This window comes from Amphiprion ocellaris, chromosome 7, assembly GCF_022539595.1.
Source record: "Amphiprion ocellaris isolate individual 3 ecotype Okinawa chromosome 7, ASM2253959v1, whole genome shotgun sequence".
Classification (NCBI taxonomy): Eukaryota; Metazoa; Chordata; class Actinopteri; family Pomacentridae; genus Amphiprion; species Amphiprion ocellaris.
In genome coordinates, this window is record NC_072772.1 from 4,922,914 (window position 1) to 4,936,511 (window position 13,598).

At 39.9% G+C, this 13,598-nt stretch overlaps 1 protein-coding gene across 1 annotated transcript in view; it reads right to left on the reverse strand.

Moving 5' to 3' along the window:
* Positions 1-13,598, reverse strand: part of ppp1r37 (protein phosphatase 1, regulatory subunit 37) — a 45,083-nt gene that overhangs the window by 17,091 nt on the left and 14,394 nt on the right. Inside the window, exons 2-4 of the mRNA XM_023273750.3 lie at positions 9,232-9,329; positions 3,108-3,153; positions 2,826-2,926 (exon numbers count right to left, since the gene is read on the reverse strand). Coding sequence (XP_023129518.2) covers positions 2,826-2,926; positions 3,108-3,153; positions 9,232-9,329 — 245 coding nt within the window. The remainder of the gene's footprint in view (positions 1-2,825; positions 2,927-3,107; positions 3,154-9,231; positions 9,330-13,598) is intronic.

The window sequence follows — 13,598 nt, forward strand, 5'->3', positions numbered from 1 at the left end:
CTCCTCCGCACGCCTCTTTAAACATCTCTCTGAAACTATTTTTCTCCTTTCATCTTCCCATATCATTCCCAACAAGACGCCATAACTGCAGATATGAGTCTCTGTCAAATCAAGCCATCCATCGTAATCTCTCACACCCACTTCAAGAACTAACCCATCCTCCATCCTTTTCCATTCGTTTTCTGTCCCACCATCTTCTAATCTCAACCAGTGACACTTCCTCCATTTTTCTCCTTTCAGAGTGGCAGTTCATCTGAGCCCAAGGCGAGACACTTGTCTGACTGAAATGCTGCTGCTCTCTGGTGACTCAGTCACTGACTCATTCAGCCACTTCATTCACATTTCCGGGGAAATGCTCCACATTAGCTGAAAATAGTGCATACGTCACTCTGCATTTGTTTTTATTTCCTAATATTACAATCTGTTTTATTATGTATATGAACAGCAGAGTTGATTAAATCAAATGCATCTTGTTTTGTGTATAAATAACGAAACCTATGTGGCTGGACTTATGGATTTAAGGTTTTTATGCTGTTACACAATAACTTTAACTGTAATGAGGCTGGATTTCCTCTTTTAGTTGAGCTCTAGTGTTTTTCAGCACTGTGTGAAAATCACGGGGGATTAAGGAGCCCTTCAAATTCCCTCGTATTAATGGATATGAAACACTATGATCTTTATCTCTGCTTATTTTTGCCATCGCTTGAAATACAATCCATTGCTGCTGTCAGGTGACACTTCACTTTGATTGATGCTTTAAACTGTATCTGATTGTTTCAGGGCAGCTGGAATTACACAATAAAATGTTCCGGCAGGCAACTCTGTAAAATCTGTTCCACTCAAGAGTGGAATTTGTGAGCTGACCTAAATGAGGTGATGTATTTGTCACGGGCTGAAACTATTGTATAGCCTTTAGGCAATATGAGAGAACGCCCTGCACAGAATTACAAGTGGTATTAAAATGTGATCTGCATTTAAATAATAACAATAACAATAACAATTTGATCCACAGGTCTCTGCATTTACATCTAATAATAAGATGTGTTCTTGTCACCCTAATTGTACCCACATTGACTTATCTATGAGCATGGTGCATCCCAGGTTATCTGAAGCAATGCCATGAATGGGTGTCATTAATGGTCTGAACTCCGAGCAGTTTCTGTGTGCTTTTGCTCCTGTTAAAGTTTTACTCATTGTGGGCTTACTTTTTATTACAATATAAAGTCCTGCACCTCAATGGAAACAGCACAACCATGGCCAGAAGTAGAGAGAACTCGAATTATCCTCTGTGCAGTATAAAAAGTTGCAGTACAATTAATCATAAATCAGAAAAAAATGAAGGTTGAATATCTTTGAACATTTATTCATTAAAAAAATGAAGAAAAAAGAAATGAACATTTACATTTTTTTCAAGTGCCAACAGGTGTTACCTATACCTGAAAAATGGTGGCTCTACATACTATAGATGTTTGCCTCTTTACATTTTTAATTTGTTGCCATTTTTTTCTCCCATCTGCTCTGTGCAAACACAGCCTGCAGTTCAGCTTAAAAGTTGCTGAAATTTTTCACATCGCTGCTGGTCATAGCTCAGTGACTAATGAGTTCCTAGTTGTGCAAGAAGAACAACAGTTTCTTCTATTTTATTGTTTTTTTTCAGAATCTGGTTACTGCACACAATTTAGCGATTTTGAGGGAACATTCTGATATTAAGCTTAGAAGTTTTTCCAACAGAAGTGCATCACTTCTGATTAGTTAAAGGACTGTTACAAAGTTGAAAGTCAAGCTATTCTTTCTGTTTTTACAGTTCCTTAGTGTGTTAAAGGGTGTAATTTTGGTAATTTTTATAAAACATGCCTTTTCAACCTGTTGGCAGGTTTGGTGGTTAGAAAGGTTAGAAAGTTAGTTTGCAAATGGCTTTTTTGTGAAGCAAAATTTGCAAACTACTGCTGTGATTTATGTTTTTGTGTTATTTTGTGTTTTGCCCTGCTTAAATTATAGGGAAAAGGCAGAGTCCGGCAGACATTTAAACTAGCTGGCAAGATTATTTTCTAAAGTACTGATTGCATTTTTATCTGCTGACATCAAATCATAACAGGCACCTTGTCTGACTTATCAAATCACGTGCATGGACGTCCTTAATAACGTGCATGATATTACCAAATACAGGGACTGACTTTTAAAGATAACTATAGCTTTAATTCCTCTTTCCGGTCATTAAAAAAATACAAAAAATTGCATATTTAACTAATAGTCTGGAAATAAAGTGAAAGCTGCCCAAATATTGTCAAGTCTACAAGACTCTCTGAGGACAGAACAGGATGATAATTAAAAAGTCTTTCCAAGTGTGCTGAAAAACAGCAGGATAGTGACATTTAAATTATTTCTGTGGTTAAAGTGAAAGTACTGGCATGGCTTTGCCAGACAGGAATGAAATAAAAATAATGAGCAGTAATTAAAGTTAACCTTGCAGTCCTAAAGAAATTTATCATGAGTGACTCAGGCTAAAGGCAGAACTTGTGTGCTCTATGTGATGCAGCACTGTACAGAATATTTGGACTCTGTGTGACATGAAGTGGTCAGAACCAGTGTCCCTGAGCTCCACACTGCAGCTCTGTCTATCTGTGCATGTCTACAGCCCAAACATCTCTAATGGTGTTTACACAAGTGGACATCTGGGGTAATCAGAAAACCCATGACAAACACTCCATATCCTGCCAGTGCAGCATTAGTAGGAAAGATGATCATAGTGTGACTGAATGCAGAAAGCAACAATGACAGAAGGTCAATATTCACAAAGAGGCAGGACAACTTTAAAAACATCTTACATCTTCATCCAGGTTGGTCTGCTCCAGGTCTATCACTTTAAACTGGACCCTTTTCAAAATCTCCTCCAGAGACTCGCATGCTTTGTAGTCCAGCTTCTCACCTGAAGACCAGCACACACATTTGGTCAATCAGTGATTTAGCTGCAGTGCATACATGTTGCTGATAAAGGTAAAACATTTGTAAAACCTATCTTCCAATATGACATTCTAGGCTGCTACAGATTCCCACAAGCAGAATACATAGGATCGTGTATGACTGTTGTGGTGGTTTTTGGTGCTTACCTTTTAGATCCAAGCATTCATTTCGCTGTGTCAGGTCTTTCAGTTCCTGCAGAAACAAAAAGAAGGAACGTCAGGAGTTGACTTCTCCACTGAGGCAAACTTTTCACATGTTCAAATGTGCACATCACACAGGAGACATTTCAACAAATCAGTGCTGGAGATAAAACACAGATCTTGTGCAAACTAAGAAACTTTTTCTGCAAAGAAAATTATCAGCAGCACACATTAGGTCAAGGCACTGCTGGAATATTTCTCTACTAGTGAGTTTCATGAAGCACTGAAGGCGATTGCTGAGTGAGCCCTAATGATGGCAACTTTAATTGGAGCAGTATATTACATAAAGGACTATGTCATTTCTAAGACCAGTTTTTCAGTGTGAGTGGGACACTGATGGAAAGCTGAGACACAGGCCTTGATGACATGTTGGAGATGGGTTAGTTTGCATAAACTGCTGTTAAAGCTGTTGTCTACAGCTCTTCAACTAACACCTCACTGTGCCTGCTTTTGTCATTATCACTGATGAAGCTCTGCTACACCACTGAAATACTGCATTCCAATAAAGCTGCTGCACAAGAGAATACTTCCCTTAGTTCGACTGATAGAAAAATTTTAATACAAAGCAGAGGCAGAATAAAATGTTTGGTTTGCATTAGCAGTGACATAGCACAGCTCTGTTATGGCTCAACGTGTTTGGCAGATTGAAAAAAGGTTCTGTAATCAGAAGTATGAGCACAAATGTAGGAGTGAAACTAAACTTAAAACCACAAAAATTCATTTGGAAACTACAAAAGTACGTTGAGATGGACTTCAATATTTCTTCATTCCAGTGCTAGAAACAGTACATTTGAGGGTGGGGATTATGCTGTGTTGGCTGTGAGTCTGTGTAAAGCAGAGGTAACGCATATGTTCATGGCTAAACAATTCTCAAGACCATTAACCCTCTGAACCCCCAAACCCACAAGCAGGCTTGAAGAGCATGTTGTTTTTGAAAAAGAATCATCAACACTCTACCACTTATCAGAGCCAGAAACTGTGAAAACTGGTAGAATTATAAAATTTTTAACTTTTTCTTGTCATAAAACTAAGCTTAAAATTGTGTTATTTCATCAAATTTTCATCAATTCTGTGCTCCTCATCAACCACAAAGTGTGACTCAACTGTGACCAACGCTGAAGTGACAAAAATGCAGCGACTTAAATGGGCTAGGCTGCAGGCCAAAGCAGCTACGAGACAAGTATGAAAACTAACTAACTATAATATAAAAGAATAGAGTAAAATACACATCTGACAGGATCATTAAAATGCACGGTTTAAAGATACGGCTTAAATGTGCTTTGAACACTCAAATGGTGAGCCTGTTCTATGTAGGAGCTAATTCTCTGAACCTGATGTTAATGTGTGTGCATTCACTTTGGCCATCATTTATTCTGTGATGTAGTCCATAGCATTACCGATTGGAAGGTGAGAAACTATTTCTCCTCCTGCCCTGATAACACACCCAACCACCCACACAAACAAGAAAACATAGAGAGTGGTGCCCACAAAACTATGTACCAGCAAATCCCTCTCTCTAGTTGACTGCCCAGCCCATTCAGCATGAACTCCATAACCCCTGCCCTCCTGCCTCACTGCCATTACTTATGTGTGTGCGGCTGAATGTTGATGTTGGTTCAGTTGGGAGTTCATGGCCTCTTGTATGACTCAACGGGTCCCATAAACATAAGCATTGTGGTAAATGTCACATCTAAAAAGCTGTATTGTCACAATACGGTGAGCAGGAAACAATATCACACTAAATTGCGCCGATAAGAAGAGATAACTACACTAAAAATGTCAACAAATTCTGAATAGGATAGGATAATTTATGCCACATAACTAGATGTTACTCAGCATCCATAAGGTTTTGACTGTGTAAACAGAAGCAAATACACATTTGGGTCAATTTAACAGCAAGTCAATCTTCACCTACAATTACCATGGGCACCTGTCAGTGAGAATGACTTTATCAGTTTAAATTCCTCACTGGCAGAGCTGCCAGAACCCAAAATAGTACATGACGTACAGTGTGCCTCTGCATGAGTGGTGGTATGGGTGTGTGTGTGCTGTGGGTGGACAACATTAAGCTAGAGTTTCATTTTCTGATCTTGTTCATTAAATGCTGCGGTGATATATGGTTCTAGCATGTTATATGTACGCGATATATTTGTACTGCACACCACAGAGCCATGTAGTCTAAGGACCGCCTGCAAACCCCATTTACTATTAGCCTGAAAACAAGGAAGAAATACGACATGAGTTTTCATATGGGAAAAGACAGATGGCGATGTATGAGAAAACCCTCCCGTGGCCTCCACCTCCGCTCGAGAACAAGGCAGGTACAAGGTCCTTGTTAACGTGCAACTGGCTGCACCATATCAGAAAAAAACACAAAAACAGTCAAGGTATGGCAGCCAAAGTTACCGCTCTTCTAAAACCCTGATGCATGTGTGTTGTATATTGCCTTTTAAAGTTTAAAAATCTGAAGTTTACTACCAGAAAGTGTACAATGAGGACTCGTAACAAATACTGTTAGCAGTTTTACGATTACTACATCCACACAACTTCTATTTTCTGTGATTAACACCATATTCAGGTTGCTAATGAGCAAAAACACTACAGTTTATGTATGGCTTCCATTATCTAGATGCTGCAGTGGCTATTTTAACTGTCTACATCATGTGACCTCTAAATGCATCAAAATCAGAATCGAAATACTCACAAATGTCCCAGGCATGTGACATTTCCACACTTTATATCACTTCAGAATACAGCTAAGTGGTCACAAAGGGATTTATGTCATACTGTGAGTAGACGGTTCATCTCTTAAATTGGGACGCAGGTGTAGAAGTGCATGTGGTTGGTGCAGCAAAATATTTAGCAGAGAATTTACTGCATGTTCTTTTCAATTTATGACAATCTCATCCCTGATATACATTATCATACCACAGGGAAAGCATGTTTCTGCATATTCAGAAAAAGCAAGCTTTCTCACAGGCTGCGTGTGAGACATTGCATAATAGGGAAACCACTAGTCCCTGGGGGAATAGCAGCAGCAGAAATGTGACACAAGGCTACCAAGTGTCCAGGTTTTAAGACTCTGGTGGGAGTTACTGCAGAACAGGCATTCAACACGCAGCTGCTAAATAGTGACCCTTATAAACTCACAGACACACAAACAAACTGTAGGGCCACTGGCAAGGCGCCACGTGTACAATCCAGTTGGACTTAATAAAGAAAGCATTTAGAGTGAAAGAGGAAAAAAACAGTAAATGGCTGAGCACCTCTTGCTATAACTTGCCCCTCTCACTGGCCAGCCATTTGGTCTGTTTATGTGGCTGGTTACTGCAAGGATGACTAAGCAGAAACGAGAGGACCAGCAGACTACAGTGGTAGGGAGGGATGGAGAGAGGCCAGACGTCACAAACATGAGCAATCACAAAAAAAGCAGGACACGGCGGGTGGACAGAGTGGAGAAGGTGAGGCACCTCTGCAGTGACGAGAAATCGCAGTTTAGTCAACTGCCAGTGGAAATGTACCCAAACCATGAGACTAAATGAAGCTTACAGCAGCAGCTTTGCACAATGATGCGTATTTCCACAAGTAGCCGAGATGTTAACCCAACCTCTTCCTCTCAGCTGACCAGGCATGTGGGGATTTCTTTACGGAGTCTTTTGAGTCACAAACGCGCCACCATCTGAGTCTCACTTCCCTTCAACATCATCACTTGCAAACTCGCAAATCTGCAGGTACAAATGTGCAAAGCTCCAGTGGAGAGGCCCAATGAAGGGTTTATGGTGTGTGCTCAGCAGGAGTGACATAGCAAACAGGAGAAAGTGATAATGTGTCCGTGCTGCAAGGCCCAGCACTGCCAACTCCTTCATTCCGTCAGTCTGGCTGGAGAGAAACTGGTTTGGTGACAGCAGGTTCAAACACAAATACAAGGCAAGAAACAGGCTTCCATATGTTTGCATATACACAGTTATAAAGCATCAGCATTATCACATCAACCATTATAATTTCCAGTGATGGCTGGAGGCATTTAAGCAAAAGAAAGCTCCATGTCCATAGTAGAAAGAGGGTTGTACTTTAACAGGAGCCTGAGACATTAATACGAAACAAAATGCTCTCTATCATATTGTTAGCGGCCATTTTATTGCGAGAAGAGTAGTGGGAATCGTGCCCCCCACCCGGCAGACAGTGGAAATATTGTCAGCCTTTGCTAAAAAACAACAATTACATGGTCAGTTTTACTGTCTTCTGGCAGGACAAACTCACACCTCGCTTTTGAGGCCACAAAAATCAAGAATGTGTCATGAAATCATTGCTGAAAGGTCTCCTTAGTCAGACTGTATGCATGTACCATTGTCTAGTATCTTTCCAGCATCTTTAAGCCTGGGTCATAAATGGGCAGTAATAGGAGAACATGTTTTGTTTTGCCTACCCATTCATTCATGTTTCCTCTACTTTCTGCTCTAAAATGCATCTGACATTGAATAGAAACAACTATCACATATGGCAGCATTTGAACATGTTATCTATACCAACACAGTCAAGCATGTGCATCAATTCACATACAAAGGCACTTGGTCGGTAGAAATACAAAAACAAACAGCCCCGAGGCTTCCCCCACTGGATTTGAAGAAGTACTTATATAGAGGGATTATGGGGCACATGACTGTGCTGGCTAGCCCACAAGAGACGGCAGGAAAAAAAACCAAAACAACTCATGAACAACTCGCCTGCCTCTCGGGAGTAACAACCACCCTCAGGGGAAAAGGGAACAAGGCCCACCTCTACTGGATACTATCACATCACTTGTCCAGAGTCATGCCATGGTGCATCATGCCATGCCCTCAAACCACATTAACAAGCTTCTGAAGAGTTTTCATGACCAGAAGAAAAGGCTCAGGGTGTAATTCTTGGAACAAAATTTTGTTCAGCCTCACGAACAGGAAACTATGCAACTACAAAGGGCCTTTGGGTGGAGCTACTGGGACTTCCTAACTGTTCACAGGCTGCCTGTTCAGCTCTTACTTGGACAGTGCAGTCTAGTGTTGCCATAACTTGATTAATTTCATTTGTTGTATGTGTCCTAAAGCCTTCATACACATTTACAGTATCACTCGTAATATTCTAACCTGTTTTAATCAATACTACAGCTTGATGCTGCCAAATTAATATATTACACCAAAAGCCACATCTAACATTTATTCTAATTATTTATTAATTTGTAAATTATTGCATTGATTAACTGCTTCATCAGTTGGTCTATAAAATATGAAAAAAACTGCCCATTAAGCTGATGTCTTCAGATTGTTGGTTTTCTTACTAACAGTTGAAAATATGTAAGACTTTGTCAAACCTTAACATTTAGGGAGCTGGGACCAGTGTCTTTTTGCAAAAAAAGAAAATGTAATTTACAAAATTGTTTCTAATCAATATGCTGACAATGTGGATTGTTTTACAGAAAGTGAAAATGTAAAAAACATGACCTCTGACTTTACTGTATGTGAAAGAAACATAATTTGACTTTGTCTCTATGGATGGGAAGGTAGTGAGGGTTTTGCTGGGGGATGTTCAGGAAGACCTGCAGGGTTAGTACAAATGTTTGAGCTCTTTATACTCTCCCAATAAAGCCTGTTCTGTCAAAAAGCAGTTGTTGGCAACTTTATGGCAGCAATGCAAATACAAGGGCTGCCTGTAGAGATAAATTGGCCACATCGAATTATAGTAAAAAGGGGGGAAAATAATCAGGAGTTCAGCATGCTGGGGTTGTGATGACTTTCAGCTCTGACAACAGATTTAGGAGCGAATAATGGTGTTCAACTAAAAGTGGCAAATAAAATTATTTCAAGTAGAAATTGGCTTCCTCATTCATTAACGTTTCTACTTGAAATTTCTTCCAATTTATACTTTCAAAAATTTCACGGAGATATTAGCCCTGCCATTCAGCACCTTTCCTCTGACACTGTATCACATTTCAGCATCTTCCGTTCCCAACAAATACGAATCGAATTACAAAATACGCCAAACTATGTGTGTGTTCACCTGTCTTGTCATGCGTTTGTGTTAAGTTGGGCCTTACCTGTATCTGTTTGAGCACTTTGGGTATAGGTTTGCAGTTGAGTTTCTGACAGGCTTGCTTGTAGGAAGAGAGGATCTCCTCCACAGTCACATTCTGAGCTGCAAAACACAAATAAATTCAAAAGGTTAGGATTCATTTTATTGGTGTGGTTCTTTGTCCATATTTGTCTGTCTCTAGTATCAAAATACACATGCTCAAGCATAGACAACAATCACACCGAGTGAATATTGAAATGAATGAAAAATTCACCAAACATGTCTTGCTCATGTTATTTTCTGCATCCGTAAGTAGCAAAAATGTGTGTGATATTCTTTATTGTATTTGTACTTATTTACTTTCAACAAAATACAGCTGCACAGCTAACACTTACATGCCTTAAAGCCAGTAATCCAATTTAACTGTGTGTGACAGTGTAAGTAATAAGCATGACAGATTTCTTTTGATGGTTTCTTATAATTGTATAATATGTCGGGACGGCTGGGACAAGATCAAGGCAGTCTCCCTTCATCTCCAGCAACACTGAAGTTCAAACACACCACTTTAGGAGGCGTGTGCAGTTGGAACATGACCTTAAAATACATGCAAAATGCACAAGTGGCTGCGTTAACATGGCTTGCTGGCATACGTCGTCATATCATTAAGTGATGCCTATTAATTTTGAAAGCTTTACAGTTCAGTCACAGGTCAGACTTAGTTATGAAGCTAACATTAGTTTAACCAAGTGTTACGGTGGTTCTGACAGCCACCAGTGAACTCAAACAAATACGGTATCTGGAACAGATTTATATAGCTGTGAAACATTGCTGAATCAGTCCCGACGCCGTTTCTGCAGATCAACTCAGGATATCCCTAAATGACAAAAAAATTATCTCCATAATGAAGTGTAGGACTGGGACACACTTCCAAAGTATTCTTGTCTTATGTGACCTGTTTGTGTTTCTGCCTTGGGGAGCACTCTCCTGACAGAGAGGATCAGAAATTGTAGCCCCTTTACGGGCTCCCCTACTTAAGTCAGCAAAAAGGAAGTATTGTTCTTGGTTTGTGTGTGGGTCAGCCGCTGCTGCCATCCCAGACTGTTGCAGGGGCTAACTCCAGTCAGATGACTGGGCAACATTCAAACCCACTGTTCTGGCTGAGAGACTCAGCTGAGATATGAAGTGAGACACTCAAGCAGAGAAAGACAGAGACGGATAATGACAGAACCAAAGATAGATAAACAGGGAATATATGCAGGAGTTTGCATAGTTCAGGACATAAAAGAGTTACTACTACACACGGGTCGCTCTGTCTGTGAATCTGACTTTCACTGCACTCAGCATTTTGATTTCTCCCACCTAGGTGAGAACTTGTCTGCTTCACTGTTCAGAGCTTCCATCCTCGGTCTCCTTCATCTCCCACAGTGCTCCTCATGAGTTTAAATCACATTCTTATGTTCATCACCCTCCCCTGATATCAGCAATAGGGCATTACTAAGCCTGGGGTGAACCAGAACCTGCAGCAAGTATAGTCAAAACGAATGTTGAAACTTACCACTAGAGACCAATGCTACAGCAAGTCTGAAGTACTGTGTGTATGAGTCAAAATGACAGAGCGAGCCAATACCACATAAGTAGAATGAGAATGGCCACAACACATATTTTCTTTGTTTTCAGATCCAGACTAAACAGTCTCTACAACAAAAACCTGTCTGGACACTGATCCTGCAACAAGCCCTGCGTCCATACAATATATACATGTAGACACACACTAACAAAGTTTGACTGGATGAGGATATGCAATTGCATGAAGCTCTGTGTGCACAAAGACAAAAACATGCCTGTGTACTCCGTGTATGGGTTGTGTGTTCACGTCATTTTGTTTTATGAAAATCTCAGACACCAGAGAAATCTGAACGCACAAGCCATGTGAAGCTAGCCATAAAAGGTCATACCTTCGCTACTGATCAACAGTTTCCATATGACAATCTTTTAGCTGCTCCGCTAGTCTTTAAATATTAAGAAGACAACAGTCCAATTACATTTATTGCAAGCTTGAAATGCTTGTGAGTGATACAAAGAAGCCTAGCTAAATCACTTCTGGCATTAATATAACAAGGAGAGGATGAGTAATAATTATAAAAGTGTACTTTTACTGCTTGTTTTGAGTCAGTTTTTATGCCACTGAGGAATGTATGTTTTCTTTTATGCTGTAGAACACACCACTGTTAATTTTGAGCTACTCCATGTAATGCTTCAATGAAATTAGAAACATGTTGGAAATCCATGCTACCTTTCCCTCACTTCTGGTCTGTGAAGGACAAATATGAATCACTGATGCAGCAACAAAGATAAGAATCTTCATCTGCCTTCAGACCCACGAATGCTGGGCCACTACCAGGAATCAAATCCTGGGCCTTTGAGGCGGAGGATGGGAGCATCAGTAATGTTCAACTCATGCGTCTGTAACAAATTTCTTCACTCTAATTACTGCTGTGCAATAGAGCCAACAACCACATGCTGTGCAAATCCTGCTGTTAAAAACAGAGCAGAGTCCATGTTTGCATGAGGATGACCTTTCATTACCATCAAGCCCTCACTTCAGGCACCACCAATATTCCTTCCAAACCTTCATATTCCTGAGAGGTTGTGGAGAAGCTCACATGCACAGCGCTAATTGGTCTGCTGTAATGCATTAATGGCAAAGTATCCTTGTTTTTAAATGTGAAGTGTATCTATAAATGGCTTTGTGCGTATACATTTATGAATTCTGTTTCAAGATAAAACTGTAAATGTGAAAATGAACGCAAATAAATTAATGTAATCCAGGAATGGACAATCATTGAATTTGAATGTTCTACCTGTACCTAATAGAGCTTCCACACCATAGTCTGAAGACGTCCATTTAAGGTTAATTGTTTGCTTTTTTAAAAGTTGGTTGTAGATATGAGTGACAGCGTGCATGGTTGTCAGTTTCTTTGTGTTGGCCAGTGTGCGCCCGGCTTTTCACGCAAAGTCAGCTGGTATAACTGATGGGTGGATAGATTGATGGTATTCTAACAACAGACATGTTCATGTTTGTCAGCACAGTCTTGCATTTTGGGCTGCTTATGCACTCCTTTGCTGACAAGAGTGGATGAAAAAATTTATGCCATGTGAAACTTTGTGTCCGTACAGATGCAAAAAATACAATTTGGGCTTTCCAAACATAACTTCAAAGAGATGAGAAACAGCATGAAGTACAGATATATACTATAGTATTTCCTCAGCTTTTCATAAATTAAGTCACAGAATTGTGAACCAGATGTAAAGCAAATAACTTTTTATACATAAACATATCATTTTGCAATATGAATAAGACCTAAACGCTATCAGTTCTATAATAAAAAAAAATCTGTAATCCAAATGAAGAGAAAAGACAACGCACGCACCAAAATTTTTATACTTGTGTAGAAAAGCAGACACATTACTAGATAAGAATGAGGCCTTTACAGAGACTTTTGTCAAGCAAAGAAGTGGCACACTAGGTTTCTTCTTATGTCAAAATTGTGATGCTTTCTTTTTTGTTATCACATCTGCTTTTGCTCTGTAACCATGGTATGTAATAACTTGCTGTGATGGTTTCAAGGTGAATCTCTCCATCATCCATGCCAGCTGTCGGGTTTTCACTAATGCTGTTCAACTGTATCCTGAAAATCAGTCGTAATTAAATGCCGCTCTTAATGAGTACACTTTGGCAGGATGTGTTTTTACTTGACTCAATTAATCCTGATTTACATTTGTGCTTCGCCAACAAAAAAAGAAACAAAAAAACTTGACACAGCTCTGTGGATTTAACCTAAATGCTACTCCTACTGGTGTACAAGGGAGCAATCTTGTAAATTTGTACAGTACAGTGTGTGCGTTCCAGTGAACACCGTGTCCTTGGACAGTCGAAGTGTTATTGTGTAGAGTCGCTGTGGAGCAAGTGTGTGTGTAAATGTTTCCTGAGGGAAGGTGGGGTTTGGGGGTGGCGAGGGTCCCATGCTTACTACACAGTATTTTTACACATAGTTCATTCATTAGGGAAAGAGAGGGGATGACAGGGATGGAGAGAAAAACAACAAGGGCCTATTTGTTTTAATGAAAAAATAACCTAACAGTACTGCACACAATAGCAAAGAAAGCTGTGTAAGTAGACTTGTGTTGAACACCTCACAAGAAAACAAATACATTGTGATTATGTGAAAATAAACAGTGGAAAAAAGAAAGAAACAAAGACGGAGCAAAAAAGAAACAGATCTATTTATGAGTCAAATGCTGGTGTTAAACTCAGAGATGCAAGCTTCAGCCCTGCAGGATCATTAAGAGCTGAGCTACAGCTGTTTGCCTGCGGTTCTGCTTGCTCTGTCT